Below are 19,632 nucleotides of genomic sequence, written 5' to 3' on the forward strand. Positions count from 1 at the left end.
AGTCCTTTTGATTTGCATTTCCCTGATGGCCAGGGATGCTAAAAAATTGAAACAGCAAAATGAACTCGATATCTGAAGCAAAGGAAAGACGACAGACAATAAAGCATGGGAATGCAGACACAGTGCTGTCTCTAGGTGGTGCGTGGTGCTTTAAGATCTAGAGGACACCTTGTCAGACTGTGGAAGGAAAGGGCAGTATGTAAAATTTCTCATCATTTATAGATGGATTAATGTGAACTTTGTGGCATGTTGAAGTTCTTTATTATTTATGTAGTGAGTATATGTATAGTATGTTTATATATGTGTACATATGCACATATACACATACTGATACACACATTCACACTTGTAGAAACTAGAGGACACCTTTCCAAGAGTTGCTTTTCTCCTTCCACACGTGAGCCCTGAGGATTGAGCTCAGGCTGTCAGGCTTGGTAGCAAGCTCCTTTACCTGCTGAGCCCTCTTCTCAACTCCCATGTCCTGTTTCTTAGCCTCAGTTAATCTATTGCTATAAAATACTCCCAGTTTGCAGGTTTGTAGATGCTATGAAGTATAAAACCGTGAGGGATCGATCCGTTTGAAGTATGAGTGGAGGGAACAGAGGCCTAGTTTGAACCCCTGCCCTTTTCATCTGTTGGTCTGGTTCTATACAGGGTGATGGTGTACATCCCAGCCACCCTGTCCTTCTGGCCATGAAGCAGGGCACGGAAGCCCTTTAGCTGTCCAGTCCTCTGTGGGAGCAATTGCTACTCCCTGGCTTCCTGAGCTGTGTGTAGATGGCTGCCCATTTTCAACCAGGCTTCACCCAGGCAATGATTTGATAATAAGAGATCCTGATTAAATTAAGGAGCCATTTGCTTCTGGATGATGATGTTACAAAAGGGTTGACATCCACGCTGCCTGCTTTTTCAAAGGTCAAAAAATAGTCTTTATAATCTAGTATAAGCAGGAGAATAACTGTGTATTTCTGCTTGCTTTTCCTTTGTTACATCAGGGAAGGGGAAAGTGCTCTGTGCTCCTTCTGTGCCTCACTTTTGTAGCTGAGCTTGGAAGTGGCTATACAGGGAAGGTGCCAGGGTAATAAGTTTGCAACCTGCTAAACTTTGTAAATTAGAATCAAGCACTCTGGGGCCATCATCTATGGTTCTCACATACACATACTCATGTTCATACTTGTCGTTCTTAAAGCAGCAGCTTTTCCATTTCTAAGATGGTCTTAGTGAATGCGCAGGAGTTCTGCCAGGTCCCAGACTTAACTGGGCTGCTCTTAGTATTAGCAGTATTGGAAGTATAGACTACAGCCCTTCTGGAGTATTTCGACAAGACAAGAAGGGGCTTGAAATACCCCCTAGTGTATGGCTTGTTCAGCCCATTTGAGTCAGGAGCCTTGGAAACTGCTGATGCCTCATCCTGTAGGCTGGGGAGGTAACACAGGCAGAGGGCGGGCAGGGTTGCTAATGCCCCGCCTGGTCTGGGATCGCCTGTGCGCAGCTCCCTGGGAGCTCAGAAACCACACAGAGGTTGTAATTGGTCGCCAGACCACACCTAGTTGTTGAGTGCTCTTGCTGCCTGAAGACCTCTCAGCTCTTCCCAGATCGCTGGAGTGTGCACAAGTCTACTTTTCACCACACCAGAGAGAAACTGTGGAAGCTGTGGCAGTGGAAGAGTCGTGGAAACTTTGCCAAGTAAGTAAATTGGGAAGAGTAGGAAACAGGCTGCCACTGAGGGGACCTGCTAGGCAAGGCGGCAATGAAGATAAGCTAGCTCGTGACTCTTAGCATCTGAGGTGAAATTAGCAAGGGCAGGTGGGCTGCATAAAGTATTATCGAGAAAGATATGAAATCAAGTTAGTACCCATCACTTGACACTGTTCTGTTTTAATACTGACTGTCCATTAGGCAAGCATGCTGGGGCACACACAACAAAAATTCCTTAAAATCTACTATCGACAATCCTCAGGCCGGGAGAATATCGGAGGCAATGAGCAAACGGCCTGCTGTTTCCCCTCCACAGTGAGACAGGGCTGCAGCTTGAGTGACAGGAAAATAAAACTGGCCCCCACTAGCCCATTAGCAGCAGCAGCTGCATTAAAAATGCAAGACATGGTGGGAAGAGAGGGCTGGGTTGGAGTCTAATGCAAAGTCTGGACTGAAAAGACCAGCCAGGCTCCTTTCCTTTTTCCTTTTCTGAGCTCAAGTGCCAGTGAGAGTTAGGGCAACTACTGCTTTAGACTTGGAGTGTAGGGAAAAATAGCACTTTGGGCTTCCTTGGCCTTGGAAGAGTGCTGTCCATCGCATGCACCCTGCGCGTGCTCAGGCTCCGGGTCTCTGCAGGGCGATGCCGACCTCGTCCACCATCCACGTGCTGCAGCTGCTGCGGGAGCTGCTGGCCTTCGTGCTCCTCAGCTACACCGTGCTCATCGGGGCACTCCTGCTGGCCGGCTGGACCACCTACTTCTTGGTGCTGAAGTGACAGCGCCCTGGCCCCGCCCCACCCCGCCCCGCCCCGCCCCGCCGCGACTCCGAGCTTCCCCTCCCGGACGAGCACAGTCCCCTTTCCAGGAAGCGGCCCCGCCTCGCCCTCAGCACACCGCCCGCGTCACGGCTCGCGACCCGGCTCAGCACCCGTGCACAGGGGCCTGCGGCGACCTGCGAGCGGTTGGAGACCAGGTGCGACCGTTAAAGCCGTTTCCTGTCGAGCCGGCCCCCCATCCCGTCTGTCCAATCGCAATTGCGTCCTCTAGTGGGGGCGTGACCATGAAGCCCTGGGCTCCTAGGGCCCCGCCTCGCTCGCGCTTCAGCTTGCTATGCTGCGTCACTTCCGGCGCGTGCGTCCGGCGTCGGTCCGCCGCGGGATGGCGGCTCTGAGGAGTTGGGTGACCCGGAGCGTCACCTCTCTGTTCAGGTACGGCAGCGGCGGCAGAGGGCGGGCAGTGTCGGCCCCAGGCCGCGGGCTGCCGCGTCCCGCCTCCTTCACCCCCGTCCTTCATCAGTGATGGGCTCCTGAAAGTGCGTCTCCTCCCACGCCGGGGGCTGGCTTTATGGGACCGTTGAGTCAACCCGGAGTCCCCGAGGACACTGAGGGACCGACGGGCCTCGGCGATGGCTGCAGGCGTAGGCTGGCAGCGCGTTGTTAGAGAGTACACGTCCCAGTAACTCCGCCACCGGGTGCCAGCGGTGCCTCCAGCCGCTGGCTCCCGGAGTTGCTAGTGGGGATCTTTGGAGACATCTAGAACCCAGGCCCCGGGCCCGAAGCCTAATCCTGCGGACAGGAGAGTTTTATGTTGGCGTCAAGTAGCTAAGCAGCTGAGGCAACTTTTAAACTTCTCCACCTCGTGGAACGCGCCCTAGCTCATTGGCCCGTAGCTCTCGATCGCCTGGAACTCAGATCGCAGGCCTCTGGCTCCTGACTGCCAAGATGTAACAGGCCGTCCTGTGGTTTGTTCCCTTGGAAGACCGCATTTAGTTTACTGCTTGGTCCAAACTCCTGCAGACCAAAGAGCCTTCTAGAGATTGATTTGTGCTTTTTAAATTTTGACTTCTGATTCCAGGTACGGGCAGCGTGTTCCTGTCCAGGCTAACTCCAAGAAACGCTGTTTCTCAGAATTGATAAAACCATGGCACAAAACTATGTTGACTGGATTCGGTGTGACACTGTGTGCGGTTCCTATTGCTCAGGTAAGGGACGGTCATGTGACTGTTGTAGGGTAAAGGGGCCAGGGAAAGAACACCCGGACCCTGACCCTGACTTGACCCCGAGACTATTTCCAGGTCTTAGAGAACTCCTGAGCATCCGACAAACTGCCACACTTTCACAGGTGCCACCCTCCATGACACCGTGTAGTGTACTGAACTGTACCAGCGTCTTCTGAGTTGAGCAGACTGCCCATTTTCATTATTGTATGTTGTAGAAACGGTGCTGTTGCCGGATTTTGCCCCCACTCCACCAGCCCTGAAACTGAGTTATCATTTGAAGTGGGAAGTAGACCTTTATTCTTGTACAAAATAGAAGGGGATAAACTTTGCAAATGAGCTTCTTAAACTTTGAGGGTCCAGAGGTCAAAAATACATCGTAGAAGAATTGACCGGGAGGATACGCAGAAATTGGGGAGGACTAGCCATGCGTTTCTGAGGGTGGGGCTGTTTCCTGGGGATTCACATGCCACTTGTTTTTGGTTTTTTCTTTTTGTTTTGTTTTGTTTTGTTTTTCTATGGCTTAGCCTTCACTGAGGTAACTGTCAACTTTCCTGACACTGGAGAGTGCATCCAGTGACTGTTCTTGTGACTGAGGAAGTTAGAGGTTGCTTGGCTATTGCTGGAACCATCTTAGATCCCACCAGTTTAGACTGACTGACTTAAGGAAGAACCTCTATTGTAGAAACCTCCTGTTTTCCAAGATACGCACTGGGAGGCTGGTATTAGTAGTGCAGTGAAGAACTGTGTAATAAGTGGCAAGTCAGTTCTGGCCACCTAACCAGGACTTCAATAAACAGCACTACTTAAAGTTGCATAAAGGAAAGGGTGAGATCAAAGAACATGGTAGCCTGTGGCAGGAGCCTGGCATTCAGCAAACTTTACTCAACAACTTGCTGTGCTGTACACTGGGAAGGCAGGAGGGAGAGAAAATACAAATTTTTACTATCATAAAACATACATTAGGGTAGAAAATAAACAAGTTGAGTGTGATGGTAAATTTCTATTGAAAGACTCCTGAATCCTGGGAAACCCTCACTCAAGTCTTGGGATAAGACGACACCCCAAAAATTCATGAGAGACCATTCTTGATGCAAGCACATGAGGTTTATTTATCCAGTGCACTGGGGCCGAGCTCGTGTCCTGCAGGGGCAGGGGCAGAGGAGTTCGACCTCTGGCAGCTGTGGGGGGGTGGAGGGGGGTTTAAAGAAGAAAACTACAAAGAAAAGGGGAGGTTTAGGCAGTGATCTATGCTATAAGGAATGGGGAGATCAAGTAGTAATTCATGGCTCAGCAGAAAGTTACAGGTTATCTTGGACAAACATAATTACTTTGAGCAAGGTGCCAGATGTCTCAGGAACGTGGGAGCTAGTCCTTGGAGCAGGGAGGGAGCACTATCTTAAGGTTAACGGTTTTCCAGGCTGAGAGCAGAAAAAACAAATTGCTCTGTGTTTAGGCTAATTGCTAGGGGTCTAAACATCTGGAGTTGGGGGTCTCTCACTGTAATCCCAGCACTGGGGAGGCTAAGGCAGAAAAATCAAATTTGAGGCTTAGGTTAGTTATATCTTGAGATGCTCAAGAAAGCGCACATGTGCACAGACACACACACACACACACACACACATGCTGGATGGTAGTTGCATGTGGCTTGAATCCTAGCACTTGTACCAAGTGGGGGAGGCTGGAGAGATATCTCAGTGGTTAGGCTGCTCTTCCAGAGGTCCGGAGTTCAATTCTCAGCAACCACATGGTGGCTCACAACCACCTGTAATGGGATCTGATGCCCTCTTCTGACATTCAGACTCTGTGTGCAGATAGAGACTCATATACATACAATAAATTAGAAAATAGTTTTAGGCTGGAGAGGTGGCTCAGAAGACAGGAGCAGTAGCTGCTCTTCCAGAGGACCCAGGTTCAATGTCTAGCACCCATATAGTAGTTCACACCTGGCTGTAACTCCAGTTCCAGGGGATCTGACACTCTCACATAGACACACATGGAGGTGTGCATATAAAACACCATGCATATAAAAAAAATTTTTAAAGGCACCCAAAGAAAAGGCCAGGAGGTGGTAGCACACACCTTTAACTCTAGCACTCAGGAGGCAGAGGCAGACAGTTCTCTGAAAATTCAAGGCCAGCCTGGTCTACAGAGCGAGTTCCAGGACAGCCAGGGCAGTTTCACAGAGAAGACCTGTCTCAGAAAAGAAACAAAGTCAGCTGGTGATGTAATATGATGAAAAATATGGTGCAGTGGGGTGAGACTGCTTTGAGAAAGCCGACTGAGTGACCTGGGTGAGGGAGAGGCCTCAGGCAGAAGGGGCTACAGGCAAATCTAGAAGCTGTGTTTTGTGTGGTATGCATCGGAGTGGAGTGAGGTTGGAATGATAACCAGGGACCAAATACTGTGACTGATTTTTGCAGTTTATTGTGGGGCTTTGTATTTTCTCTGAAGGCCGAGAAGGATTTGTACTTGGAATATTATGATCTGGCTAACACTGCAGTTTAGATGAGGTTATGGCTGGCAGGCAGCAGAGGAGTGAGGGAAAGCTGTTTCCACTTGGATTGGGTCTCCATCAGGAGAGAGTTATGTTTTGGAAATGTCAGTGAGCAGCTGATAGGAAAGTGATGGGTTTTTTCCTAGTCACTGGTTGTGTGCTTTATGGAGAAGAGCTAAATTTTAAGTTGTGGGTGAGAGGATCAGAAGGCAACTGCAGGAAAGGTGGTCTGGCTCAGCACCCAAATGCCTCCTTAACAGCTGGGTCATCTCGGCAGCCCCCAAGACACCCCCCTTTGAGAACTGTGGGGTTTGTCCTCTTCTCCCTGGTTACTAGTCAGTTCCGGGCCACAGGCCTAGAGGCGCTGCAGTCACTGTCCTGCAGAATGGGTCTGCTGTCAGAACTTCATGACTATTATGTGCTACAGAGCTGACTGTGTATAGTTCTGCATGCACTGCAGGTGCCTAACCAGTTGCATTTCTCTCATGCCAACCAAGGACCTTAATTAGCCATTCTAGCTTCTTCAGTACCAAGTCACATCCTATTAAAGTCTGAAATCTGGGTCAACTGTCCTCTTTCCAGCTACTAGAGAGGTGTATGTTTTGATGTTTGCTGACAGTCTGTGTGGCACTATGTTGGGTCAGTAGAACATGAGAAAGCACGGGCTTGAGAGATTTTCTTTGAGGTTTAACTGGATGTATGATTTTTAGGGAAAGTCATATGACTATTCTGTGCATAGATTTCATTGTCTGTAAAAAGTAGTGATACCCAAAGTGGAAATGGTAAAAACACTTTGTAAAGTTAACATTATTCTCAGGGTTTTCAAGATGTTGTGTCAGAAGTCAGTTTCCCACCTAGCCTTAAAGAGACTTCAAGTGCCAGGGTTGGGAATACCCAGAGGGGCTTCCACACACTCAGAGGAGAATGGGACTGAAGGGGGAAGGATTGTGGCAGGGGTGACGGGGAGGAGAGCAGTGATGGGTGTATAAAGTGGTTAAGTGAAAAAATTAAAAAAAACGTTTCCTATGAGCAGAGCTGCCATTTTGGGTAGCTCTTCCGTTGAGGTCTGTCTGAAATACAGATGAGATGAAGTTCTTGGTTATTTATGTGTCAGAAAAGCATCCATCATCATGCTGCTTTTAACAGTTGCTCAGGGAGCTTATACTCCACACAGCAAAACCAGGACAGTAAGTGGATCAGAGCAACTGGCTGTGGTGCAGTGAGGTAGGTCTCTGTCGAGAGGAAAGAGTTACTTAGATGATGAATCACTGTGGTTGTCAGTTTTTAGAGTGACCAAATTCCCATAATTCTATGTAAGGTTAAACTGATTTTTGGTCTTCCACAAATTCCTGCTCCCTGACCCTTGATTACTCTGTTTTCTAGGTGTTTGTTCTGATTCCTGCAATAAGGAAGGACTGTGTGTGTGTATACATATTTAAGATTTTGTGTATATGAGTGTTCTATCTGCATATAGAACCTGAATGTTAGAACAGTACAGTAGAGGGCATCAGATCATGTTAGATGGTTGTGAGCCACCTTGTGATTGTTGGGAACTGAACTCAGGACCTCTGGAAGAGCAGCCAGTTCTCTTAACTGCTGAGCCCTCTCTCCAGCCCCAATATTTGGGTTTTTGAGGTAGGGTTTCTCTGTGTATCCCTGGCTATCTAGGAATCACGCTGTAGACCAGGCTAGCCTCAAACTCAGAGATCTACCTGCCTCTGCCTCCAGAGTGCTGAGATTAGCAAATGTTTTTATATTTTCAGCATCTAACACCAAGATAGCAAGTGAATTGTAGCTTCATAAATTAGTTCTGTTGTATAAGGTGCTTTGTTCTCTGGGACAGACAATGTACATAGACTTTACTCTGAGCTAAATCCCTGTGCTACCTTAAGTCATCAAAGCCTAAGAATGGTTTCCCAAAGAAGTATAAATCGGCGTGTCTTCTGAGACCACGAAGTGTTTGTCTTGAGCTTTCTGAAGATTGGCAGCTGAGTGTTTGTCTTTCAGAAATCAGAGCCTCAGTCTCTCAGCAACGAAGCCTTGATGAGGAGGGCTGTGTCTTTGGTGACAGACAGCACCTCTACCTTTCTGTCGCAAACCACATATGCACTGATTGAAGCAATCACCGAGTATACGAAGGTAGGTCTCCTTTTGTGCAGTCTTTATTTTTTTTTTCAGTTTTGTGATAGAATCCAGAGGTTTATGGGTGCCAGCCTACAACCCTCATTCCTCTCTCTTTACTTTTATTTTATTTTAAAAAAAAAATCCCCTCTTCTCTTGCTCTAGGCTCCGCCCACTCCTACCCATAGGTCCTTTGTTTTTCCTTACAGATGGTTGTGAGCCACCATGTGCGTGTTGGGATTTGAACTCATGAGCAGTCAGTGCTCTTAACCCAAGACATCTCACCAGCCCCCTCATTCCCCTCATAAGCATTGATTTGCTAACCAGCAGTTTGCAATCTCTGGCTCATAATCACATAGCTGTGTTCATATTTTATTGGAACTTTTATGTATGTATTGAACATTTAGCTTTAGCAGAGGTCATAAGGCTCTTGGGCCTCAAATATTTGCAGTATGGTCCTTTTTAAAAAAATGATGCTGCAGGCTGGGCTTTTGTAGTAGCTTGTTTGGTGTGCGTGCTTGCCTTGGGTTGACTCTCTTATACTTGGTATACATAGTCCAAGCACTTGGGAGGTCGAGGCCAATTTGAACTGTAGGACTGACTCCCTGCCTGAAGTCTTGGAGCATAGGTTTGTTTTTCGAGACAGGATTTCTCTGAGTAGCCCTGGCTGTCCTGGAACTCACTCTGTAGACCAGGCTGGCCTCAAGCTCAGAAATCCACCTGCCTCTGCCTCCCGAGTGCTGGGATTAAAGGCGTGTGGCACCAACGCCCAGCTAGGTTTTTATATTTTTGAGGAATTCCTTTCCCCTTTATTTTGTACAGAAATCTTAAATAACTCATCTGGTTCCATAGGGTTGAAAGAGGGTCTGCAGTACTCATTATCTCCTCGAGAGTAGCCCTGTGCTCTAGTCCCAGCTACCCTGGAGGAGGATTGTTGGTGGGGCCATCCTGGGCAGTACAAGTATAACAAGACACTGTCTCAAAGTCATTTATGCATTTTTTTTCCCTTTTTCTCTGCATTGTACTCTTTATCTGAATAGCTAGTTTTAGGGTTTTTTTTTTTTTTTTCTGAGAAAGCCATGTGGCTCTGGAACTTGCTATGTAAACCAGGCTAGCCTTGAACTCAAGAGATTGCATTGATAACAAAAATTTAAAAGGCAGGTTGTTTGTGACCCTAGCATTCTAGAGCAGATCTCCAAATTCTAGACCAGCCTAATTGACATAGAACCTATCTCTATGGGGGTGGGGGGCGGTGCAGGGTGCTGGAGAGATGTCTCAGTGGTTAGGCTGCTCTTCCAGAGGTCCTGAGTTCAATGCTCACAACCATCTGTAATGGGATCTGATGCCCTCTTCTGACATTCAGACTCTGTATGCAGATAGAGACTCATATACATACAATAAATTAGAAAATAAAGTTTTAGGCTGGAGAGGTAGCTCAGAAGACAGGAGCAGTAGCTGCTCTTCCAGAGGACTCAAGTTCAATTCCCAGCACCCATATGGCACTCAGACCTGGCTGTAACTCCAGTTCACACAGACACACATGGAGGTGTGCATATAAAACATCATGCAAGCCGGGCGGTGGTGGCCCACACCTGTAATCCCAGCACTCTGGGAGGCAGAAGCAGGCGGATTTTTGAGTTCGAGGCTAGCCTGGTCTACAGAGTGAGTTCCAGGACAGCTGGGGCTATACAGAGAAACCCTGTCTCGAAAAACCAAATCCAAAAAAACCAAACAAAAACAAAAACACATCATACATATAATTTAAAAAAAAAAAAAAGGCATCAAAAGAATAGGCCAGGAAGTGGTAGTACACACTTTTAACCCCAGCACTTGGGAGGCAGAGGCAGACAGTTCTGAGTTCAAGGCTGCCTGGTCTACAGAGCAAGTGCCAGGACAACCAGGGCTACACAAATCCTGTCTCAAAACAAAAAAAGCATCCTGTGTGGGATGGGGCAGTAACGTTGGGTGCTAAGCTAGAATCACACAGGTGCTTGGGAGCTGCTTGGGGTCAGCTCTGCCTCTAATCTCAGTGTTTGAGGCAGGAAAACAGGGCTGCCTACTCAGGACAGTCCTTATGACAGTAATCCCCATGACACCCAGGGCTGGTCTTGGCCTCTAGCCCTGGCTGAGGAGGAAAGGGATCCCCACAGCTCAGTGGATTTGCTGTTATCCCAGGATGGTCTTGAACTTGAAATCCTACCACAGCCTCTTGAGTGGTGGTTTTTTGTTGGTTGGTTGGTTTTTTGGATTTGGTTTTTTCAAGACAGGGTTTCTCTGTATAGCCCTGGCTGTCCCGGAACTCACTCTGTAGACCAGGCTGGCCTTGAACTCAAAAATCCACCTGCCTCTGCCTCTCCCAGAGTCAGAGATTACTGGCACCCAGCACCGCAGGACCTAGTTATCTGAAGGTGTCCTTTCAGGGAGCCTCTCTTGACTCGCTTATCATTCTGTGTTTGTAGGCTGTTTACACGTTAGTGTCTCTGTATCGACAATATACAAGTTTACTTGGGAAGATGAATTCCCAGGAGGAAGATGAGGTGTGGCAGGTGATTATAGGAGCCAGAGTTGAGGTGAGTGAACTGTTAGCATTTCCACACAATGGTCTTCATTGTGCTTCTAAATTGTTAACCTGAGTACCTGTGTTAACCCCTTCATGGTGTCTGGTCTAAACTTGCAGATGACTTCCAAACAGCAGGAATATCTGAAGCTGGAGACCACCTGGATGACAGCAGTCAGCCTTTCCGAGATGGCTGCGGAGGCCGCCTATCAGACTGGTAGTTAAAGGGTTGGGATTTTTAGTGTTTTTTTTTTTTAAAGATTTATTTATTATTATATGTAAATACCCTGTAGCTATCTTCAGACACACCAGAAGAGGGCGTCAGATCTCATTATGAGATGGTTGTGAGCCACCATGTGGTTGCTGGGATTTGAACTCAGGACCTTAGGAAGAACAGTCAGTGCTCTTAACCGCTGAGCCATCTCTCCAGCCCTAGTGTCTTATTTTTAATTTAGTAGTTAAAGACTTTAGATTCTCTGATTGATGATACAAATTATCTTTCAGAGCAGTAGTTCTCAGCATTCCTCATGTTGTGATCCCCAACCATAACATTATTTTGTTGCTATAACTAATTTTGTTACAGTTATAAATCATAATGAATATCTGATATGCAGGATATCTGTTTATAAGCCCTAAAGGAATCATGACCCACAGTGGAGAACTGCCGTTTAGAGGTTTTCCCCATATCTGTGTTGTTTTAAAACAGATGTGGTCTCATTGTGTAGCTTTGGCTAGCCTCAAACTCACAGTAGTCCTCCTGCTTCAGGCTACAGACATTACTGCCACATCAAGCTTTAACATTTTATTTGTAGTCATAGAAGTCAGGCTGCATGCTACTAGTAAAAGCTGCTGTTAAAGTGTTTCTAAATAGCTTTAAGGGCTTTATCTTTTAAACTGAAGGACACAGTCTGTAAGTGACCTGTACATCTAACGAGTACATAGCGATGAGACCTGTAGAGCTCCGTGGTGGCTTGATAGGGACTTTATCATGGAGCTACAACTGTCACTCCCACTCTGCAGACCCCAGGCTACAGTTAGGAACTCAGCCTTTGCTTAATTTCTCATTGTGTGCAAATGCCTATAATCCTAGCACTTGGGAGGCTATCAGTGAATCCTGAAACTAGATGGCCTTCACTAGTTTCAATATAAGACTTGTCTCAAAAAACATAATACAAGTTCACATACTAGAGATGGAACACTTCAGAGTTAAGGGCCAGAGCTTGTCTTCTTTAGTGCCCGACACAGAAAATGTGTTTTTCCTTTCTTTACCAAGATGTGATATGACTGTCACTGTCAATCTGAACCTAAGAGAGATGATTAAATGTTCAACATGTAATCAGATCCAGTTCCAAACCAGATGGGTACTTCTTGTTATCTCAAAATATCAGACTGGGCTTTTATAGTGTTAAGTTGTAAAAGTGATGTTTTTTAAGTAGTGAGGTGACTTGTTTTTCATAAGTCAGGGTTTCTCTGTGTGAAGTCCTGGCTAGCCTGGAACTCGATTTGTAGACCAGGCTGGCCTCAAACTCATAGAGATCTACCTGCCTCCCAAGTGCTCTGCCCAGCTGAGTTGAGTGTTGACACAGCCTCTGCAGCTCAAGCTGACAGCAAGCTTCCATTGCCCTCCTACCTCAGCCGCTCCTGCCTGCCGGGCTGTGGGCATGGACTGCGTTCCCCGCAAGCTTTACGTTTTTGGAAAGTCAATGCTATATGATTGTATTTTGTACCATATTGCAGAAAAATGAGAATGCTTAACACTCGAGAAATAAGAGATGAAATAAGCATGAAAGCGCTGTCCCGGGAGCAGCTCACCGCGGTGCACTCCGGGTAGTGCTGAGTGCTGCACTAGGGGTCCTCCACCACCGCTGCAGGAAGGGAGGGCTCAGAAATACCAAACTGTGGGCCATGCTTTTCAGAGAAAAAGCTTAAATCCTATAGGATGCTAGAAAGAGGAAGTGGAGCCAGACTGTAGCAGTTGGTTATCCTGCAACAGTAGATGCAAGAGAGTTGATAGCAGACTCAAGTTAAACAGGCCTTCCCATCTGCCTCCACTGCTGGAAGTACAAGTCATAAGTCAAGTTTGAAAGGGGAAACTTGGGAAAGTTTGACTTAAAGTAGTAGTTTGGGAGTGAATGCATGGAGAGCTTTTCAGAGGTGATAGATAGGTCCTGGGGTCATGTACCAAAAACAGAAGTGGGAAGAGGGGGCAGAGAAAACATGACAGATTTAGTTGAGGCAGAAGATAAAATAAACTCCAAGGTGGTGGTGCACACTTTTAATCTCAGCACTTTTAATCTCTGGGGAGGCAGAGGCTGGAGGATCTCCATGAGTTCAAGGCTAGCCCGGTCTACAGAGCTAGTTCTAAGACAGCCAGTGCTACACAAACCCTGTCTCAAAAAACCAAAAAAGAAAGAAAATTCAAACTAAGGGATTGGGAGCTAGTGTAGTGCCTGAGTCCAATCCACAGCACTTATGTAAAAGCCAGGCATGGTGGCACACTCTTGTAGGTCCTACAGAGGTGAACCCCTGGGGCTCACTAGTCAGCCTAGCTTAGTGAGACACACACCCAAGGTTGGCCTCTGACACAGGTGCGCTTACACACATGCACAAGATACAAAATAATATGTAGGAACAAGGCCAACAGTACTCATAGAATGAGCCTATTAAATAACAGGGCTGTGCAGAAGAATAGTTCTAAGACCAGCAAGATGGGACGACAGATTAAACCACTTGCCCCTAAGCCTGATGTCCCGATTCCAATTTCTGGAACCCACATAGTAGAAAAGAGGACTCTCAGAAGTTGTCCCCGACCTTCACCTGCACTCTGGTACCATACATAAGTATGAAAAAGTTCTAAACTTTTTACAGAGGCATACTTGAAACAAAATAGCACAGAAAGGTGGGAAATGAGGAAAAGGAAAACTGGAAAAACAGCCACCACCCTCAGAAGCTAACAGCAACGTCAAGAGGAACTCAAGGACAGAGCAGCAAGGCAGAAACAGACTCACGGTGAAAGACTTGGAAGACATCCTGCCTTCTACCTTAGTCAGTGAGGCTGGGTCTCAGTCAAACCTAGAGCTCAGCAGTGTGTTCGCAGCACTAGCCAGCTTGCTCTGGAGGTCGGCCTCCACCTCTGCCTTCCAAGGCTGGAAGGATGCGCTGGTCATCTTTCCCACCAGCATTCCCGTGGGCTCTGGGATCCAGACAATCTGCCTGTGCGTATGCACACACACAAGTGTTGACCTGCTTCCCAAAAAGTACATATGCATTTAAGACAAAACATACAAAGTTTGATCTTGTACATCAACTCACTGACCTTCAGCCCACTACCCTCATTCCTGGTCTCTAAAAGTTTAGACATGGCTCCTGGGACTGCTGCTCAGTGGCAGCACCTCAACAAGTGTGAGGTTTACACCTAAAAAAACAAGCAAACAAACAAACCCCCCAAAAACCAGCCCCTTCAGTATGTAAGAGCAGATCAAAGGGACCTGGTGTCCTCTTCTGGCCTCCACAGGTACCTCAAACGTGGCATCCACTCACATAGACAATCTTATTTTAAAAACAATCCCATGCTAAAAAAGGTGTTACTAGAAATTTAAAAATGTTTAGACTTCTGAGTACAGTCCAGATCTGTAACACAACCAGTGGATTCTAAATAGCTCCTGGGGTTGGGGCGCCAGCTCAGCATCCTGCAGCACCAGGAAGAGGGCCTGGATCCCTCTGTCCACGTGAAACATGCTTGTAACCCCACATGAGGAAGGCAGAGGCGACGGAGACCCGTGGAGCTTGCAGGCAGCCTAGCCATTAATGGTCTTGTGGCTCTGTGAGAGGCCCTCGCCTCCCCACATGACATGCCTGTTATACCAGACTGCAGAGTGGAGGTGAGTGCGGGCTGTCTTCCTGCAGTAGGCACCAAATACAAGTTTTAACTCAGTAAATTATACAAAAAGTGAACTTAGGGGCTCATGAGATAAGGGTGCCGATACCTGAGTGTGGTCCCCAAGACAGTCGGTGGAAGGAGCAGATGGCCGCAAGCCGCGCTGCCTTCCACAGGCACACCCAGCCCCTTAGTAAAGTCATAAAAGCACTAGAGAAAAGCAAAAATGGGAGCATAAGATTAACTGAGCATGGTCAGAAAAGACTAAAAGGATGAAGGTGGGTGTGAACTCTGAAGAGGGAAGGGCATCTGGATTGGATTTTGGTTGTGACAGTCTTTAAAGGCACTGTGGTCTAATCACACTAGTGATACTTTACAATAAAGGACATCGTTGTAACTGTCACATGAGGAGACACTCTGTGAAGTGTCATCACTTTCTGAAGTGTTTACAAAGTGCTCTGTGAATTGTGAGCTCTGCCATTTGTGTAGCACCACAGATAATGGAGAAACTGGGCTGAGCTAGCTCAACAGGTAAAGGCTCCTGCCACCAAGCCTGGTCACTTGAACTAAGTCCCTGGGACCCAAATGGTGATAAGAGACCTAGCTCCCACTAGCTGTCTTCTGACTTCCACATGCACACTCTCCTCCACCTTGAAATAAAATAGAGAAACTATTTGAAGAAAGCTATTAAATATTAGCACCATCTAACACATTACACAGCTAAAAACTAGATGGTGTTCCCCAGGAGTCTACATTCTAATGTTAAAAGAACAGCATTTCAATAAAACTCATGACCTAGGTACAAAAGCATTTGGTTTCTCCCTTAAGAGAAAAATGTTAAATATAATAAAAACAACACTCAAATACCACATAAAACTTCTCATAAATCCAAAATAGGTTGAAGAACTAAGAAATCTATAGAAGACTAATAATAAAGTTAAAATTCTATTCAGAGATGGATACCAAGCCCAGGTTATTTGGGGGGAAGAGTTACATATTCAAAAGCTAAAATTCCAGAAGAGATGGCTCAGTTGGCGATATGCTTGTTGTACAAACATGACTCCCCAAGTTCAGATGTCTAGCACTCATGCAGAAACTAGCTGAACATGGCACACTTGCAGTACACCCACAGTGCTGGGTCTCTCATCTCCTGAGGGCTTGCCTGGCTAACCTAGTCATCAACCCAGACTCAGTGCTGACAAGCCTGTGGCATAAATCCTATGAAGCCAATAGCACAGATGCCAGGCTGAACCCAGGGCAGCTCAAAACTAACAGTTGAGTCTAACTTGTAAATAAGAGTGCAAGTCAGCTGCGGTGATAGCTGAACACACACCCACCTGGGGCTGGTGGCAGACCTTACCAGTTGAGACAGGAGAATTCAAGGCCAGCCTGGCATGTATGGGGAGACCACAGTTTTTTGTCTTAAACAGGTATATGTGAGAGCAAGTGTCCCCAGAGTCCAGAGCATCAGATGCCCTGAAGCTTGAGTTGTAAAGGTAGTTGCAAGCCGCCTAACATGGTGTAGTCCCCAACCTGGATCCTGTAGAACAGCAAGCACTCTTGACCACTCAGTCAGCTCTCCAGCATCAGTACCGCCTCTCCTCGAAGGAAGTGAGATGCAGACCTGAGCTCAGAAACCAGGATGAGAGGGAAGCAACCTCATGAGGGCTGAGCTGCCAGCCTCAGGCCCTCATATGTGACTGCTGGTCTTACTGTGGTGCTCAGTGCAGCTGTCCGTCTTTTGACAGGAGCAGATCAAGCCTCCATAACTGCCAGGAATCACATCCAGTTGGTGAAGTCACAGGTGCAGGAGGTGCGCCAGCTGTCCCAGAAAGCTGAGACCAAGCTGGCAGAGGCACAGACACAAGAGCTGCGCCAGAAAGCACAGGAGGCGAGTGACGAGGGGGCGGACCATGAGGAGGAGGCCTACCTGCGTGAAGATTGAGGCTGGAACCCAGCTCCCTGTCCATCCACTCTGAGGAAAGCCGGTGGATGATCCACCTAATGTCGCCCTGACTCTGCAGAGGCTGACAGGTTCTGCCATTGACAATCAGACCAGAGCCGCTGTGAGCTGTGCACGGCCCCTCTCTCTGCAGCCTCTGGTGTAGTTCTTAGCTCTATTCAGAGATGGACAGGCAGGCACGGATCAGCACTGTACCTCAGCACAGCTCCTCTCTTGCTGATCTTTTACCTCACACCCAAAGCATTTTACCAACCTGGGCCAATGGGGAGGGGCCTTTTCTGCCACACCCTTAAGTTCAATAGCTGTTTAACTACAGTTTTTAAAGTTACTCAGATGTTCAAGTGTGATTTAGCACTTGCTCCTCCACAGGGAAGCGGGAGCTTGTCTGTAACATTTCTGTGTTTATGTCTTTTCCCTGTGAGCACAGTTCTGCTAAGGAGTTCCTCAGAGCCTGAACAGTTAGTTCACCTGGTGCTCCCCACGGGACCTTCTCTAACACATGCTTCTTATATGTTCCTTCTTTGAATTTCTCTGCTGTATCCAAAGAAAGACAAGTTTGGTGTTTGCATTAAAAGAGAGATTAGTCTTCGGGCTGTTGAGTAGTGTCTTTCCTTGCTGTCTAGGCGGTGGGGGTTGTAGGGGCCCTGGGGTTCTAAGGCTTCCTGGCAGCATACACTCCCATTCAGCACATGGTAGACAAGTTTGCCAGGTTTCAGCACGTTTAATCAAATAAGGTTGGTAGCATTATAAAAATAAAACTCATTTCCTGCTGACCAGCAGAGCCCAGTTTTCAGTATTGTTCTCCTGGTGATAGTTCAGTCACCCTAATAACGCTGCTGCTCAATCCAGCCTCCTCAGGGCTAGTGTTTGTGGGTAGCTGCACACTTGAGCCTCTCATCTGTCACCAGTGCCCACATGGTCCACATCTCCAGGGGGCTTAGACGGTGCACCAGCAGGAGCCCTCTGTACAGACAAGGGTCCCTGGGGTTGAGGGGCTGTTGGATTCCAAATGTCTTGAAGCCAGCATGGTGTATGGGAGTCACCCCCAGCTTCTTCAGGCACATCCCCACAAAGACATCATCAATGGGGAAGAGTTCTGCCTCTTCCATGGCTGTGTGAAGATGCCTCACAGTAGCCTGGGACATGACATAGCCGCCTCCTCCTGCATAAGGTGGATAGTGGCGGGCCCTGTACATGGAAAATGGGATGAAATATTTAACTTTGGTATTCCTGTTGGGCCGGGCCAGACGGATGACATCTCCCACTAGGAGGTCCTGGGCTGGATCCCAGCCCTCCAAGAACTCGAGCACGTTGGGAACATGGATAAAGACGTCATCATCGCCCTTTAGGATGAAGTGGGCCTGTGTGCAGGCAGCTGCTATCCAGCGCTGCACGTGCAGCTCCTTAAGGGTCAGGTTGAAGAAGTCCTCAGTAAAATCCCACTGCAAGATGTCATCGAACTGCCAGCTCTCATAGGCCAGCAGCTGGGCTGGGGGCACAGGTCCGGCCACCCCCAGGAGGAACACCAGCTTCAGCTGCCGGCCCCTAGCCCAGCTGCCAGCCCGGCCCCAAGTACTTCGAATGGCTGAACGCTGTTCGATATGAGCAGGCTGTGACTTGATGACCAGGAGCAGGAAGGTGTCCCTGGCACACTCCGAAGGTTCCAGCAAGATGGAGAAGTTTCGGCAGTGTCGATAGGTTAAGAAGAGGCGATGACGGCTGGGCAGGGACAGGGAGGTCTTAACAATCGTTAGGTTGGGTGAGCACTGGCTATGGTGGGACCTTGGCAGTGCCAAGAACTGCTGGTGGGCCTTGGTGCTGCCTGCTGGTATGCGCTCCTTCAGAAAGAGCAGGCAGCTGAGCAGTAGAACCACAAGACTGCAGAACAGCACACAGCCCAACCTGGGCAACATAGTCGAAGCCCTGCGGGGAGAGAGCACCTGGGCTAGGCTCACACAGTCCCTGTTGCGGGAGCAAAGGGAGTTACTTGCAACCCTTCAGTTAAGTCCTTGCCCAACTCTGGGGGGCTTTTGGTTTTCAAAACTGGGTCTCCTCTTGATTCAGTCAGCCTAGTCTTGAACTAGTGGCAAATCTCTCACCTCAGCCTCTCCGAGAGCCGAGATCATGGGCACCAGCCACTTTGCAGAGGTGCTCCCTGGAGAAAAAGACTTAAATCATCTGCCCTGCCAGCCTCACCTGCCGCCTTCTTGGCAGTGCTCAACACTTTCCTCCCATGTGGCTTGTGGCTATTATAAAGCTGAGACACAATGAACATTCTCAAGTTACCATATGGAATTTTAGGGGAAATAGCACAGCAGTAGTCCTGTGTCGCATGCATTATAAGCATGAAACCTGACATTCGATCCACAACAGAAGCCTGGTGTCAGCCTAATCTCTGGTCTGTCTGTCTGTCTCTCTCTCTCTCTCTAACTGCATGACAGGATAACAGGCAGTGGTGGGTCACAGAGCTTGAGGAGATGTTGGGGCGGGCGGGGGTGGGTGGGTGGGTGGGGGGAGGCTCATAACCAGGAACCAAAGACAAAAGTGGTATTCAGAGTAGTTTGTCCAAAGTAGTTTGACAAAGCTCAGCCTTGTCACTCCAAGTCACTGCCCATCCTTCCTAATAGAACTTTTCTGACTTCTTCCCCTCATGCCCAAATCGCCTCAGACTTGCAGTGTGGCCACAGATGATGTTAACCACCTGCCCGACTTGCCTCACCTCCCCAGTGCTGGGATCACAAGCAGGGCTTTAAGTGGTGCTGGGCGAATGCACACTACCCAAGCACACAAGGCCATACGGCTCTCTCCAGGCCGCCTTCCGCGGGCGGCTGGAGTCACATCCAGAGCCAGAGTCACACCTAAGCATAGGTGTGGCAGTCAAATCTCTGAATACACATTAACATATCTATCCCATCCTTCAGAGA

The 19,632-nt window shown here is 48.0% G+C and overlaps 2 protein-coding genes and 1 non-coding gene across 3 annotated transcripts; 1 reads left to right on the plus strand and 2 right to left on the minus strand.

Annotated features, from left to right (window-relative positions):
- Window positions 1–2,793: 2,793 nt before the first annotated feature.
- Diablo (diablo IAP-binding mitochondrial protein) lies at window positions 2,794–17,299 on the plus strand. The gene is made up of 6 exons (XM_052168312.1): window positions 2,794–2,905; window positions 3,552–3,678; window positions 8,198–8,329; window positions 10,771–10,881; window positions 10,989–11,085; window positions 16,494–17,299. Exons 1-6 carry the CDS (start codon window positions 2,808–2,810, stop codon window positions 16,688–16,690), a joined length of 762 nt encoding a protein of 253 aa, XP_052024272.1. The 5' UTR covers window positions 2,794–2,807; the 3' UTR covers window positions 16,691–17,299.
- On the minus strand, window positions 10,339–10,476 carry LOC127673420 (small Cajal body-specific RNA 20). The gene has a single exon (XR_007975159.1). It is a non-coding gene; the product is annotated as a small Cajal body-specific RNA 20 (non-coding RNA).
- An 89-nt stretch (window positions 17,300–17,388) lies between the features above and the next one.
- Window positions 17,389–18,627, minus strand: B3gnt4 (UDP-GlcNAc:betaGal beta-1,3-N-acetylglucosaminyltransferase 4). The gene has a single exon (XM_052168311.1). It carries the CDS (start codon window positions 18,619–18,621, stop codon window positions 17,569–17,571), a length of 1,053 nt encoding a protein of 350 aa, XP_052024271.1. The 5' UTR covers window positions 18,622–18,627; the 3' UTR covers window positions 17,389–17,568.
- Window positions 18,628–19,632: the final 1,005 nt, after the last annotated feature.

The sequence above is a fragment of the Apodemus sylvaticus genome, chromosome 22 (assembly GCF_947179515.1).
Source record: "Apodemus sylvaticus chromosome 22, mApoSyl1.1, whole genome shotgun sequence".
In the NCBI taxonomy this organism is placed as follows: Eukaryota; Metazoa; Chordata; class Mammalia; order Rodentia; family Muridae; genus Apodemus; species Apodemus sylvaticus.

What these genes read in the sequence shown, in the direction of transcription:
- Diablo (XM_052168312.1), top strand. Translation starts at nt 2,808, where the DNA reads ATGCTGCGTCACTTCCGGCGCGTGCGTCCGGCGTCGGTCCGCCGCGGG. An exon ending in AGCGTCACCTCTCTGTTCAG is followed by an intron (nt 2,906 to 3,551) that starts GTACGGCAGCGG and finishes TTCTGATTCCAG; the next exon opens with GTACGGGCAGCGTGTTCCTG. An exon ending in TTATAGGAGCCAGAGTTGAG is followed by an intron (nt 10,882 to 10,988) that starts GTGAGTGAACTG and finishes CTAAACTTGCAG; the next exon opens with ATGACTTCCAAACAGCAGGA.
- B3gnt4 (XM_052168311.1), bottom strand. Translation starts at nt 18,621, where the DNA reads ATGTTGCCCAGGTTGGGCTGTGTGCTGTTCTGCAGTCTTGTGGTTCTA.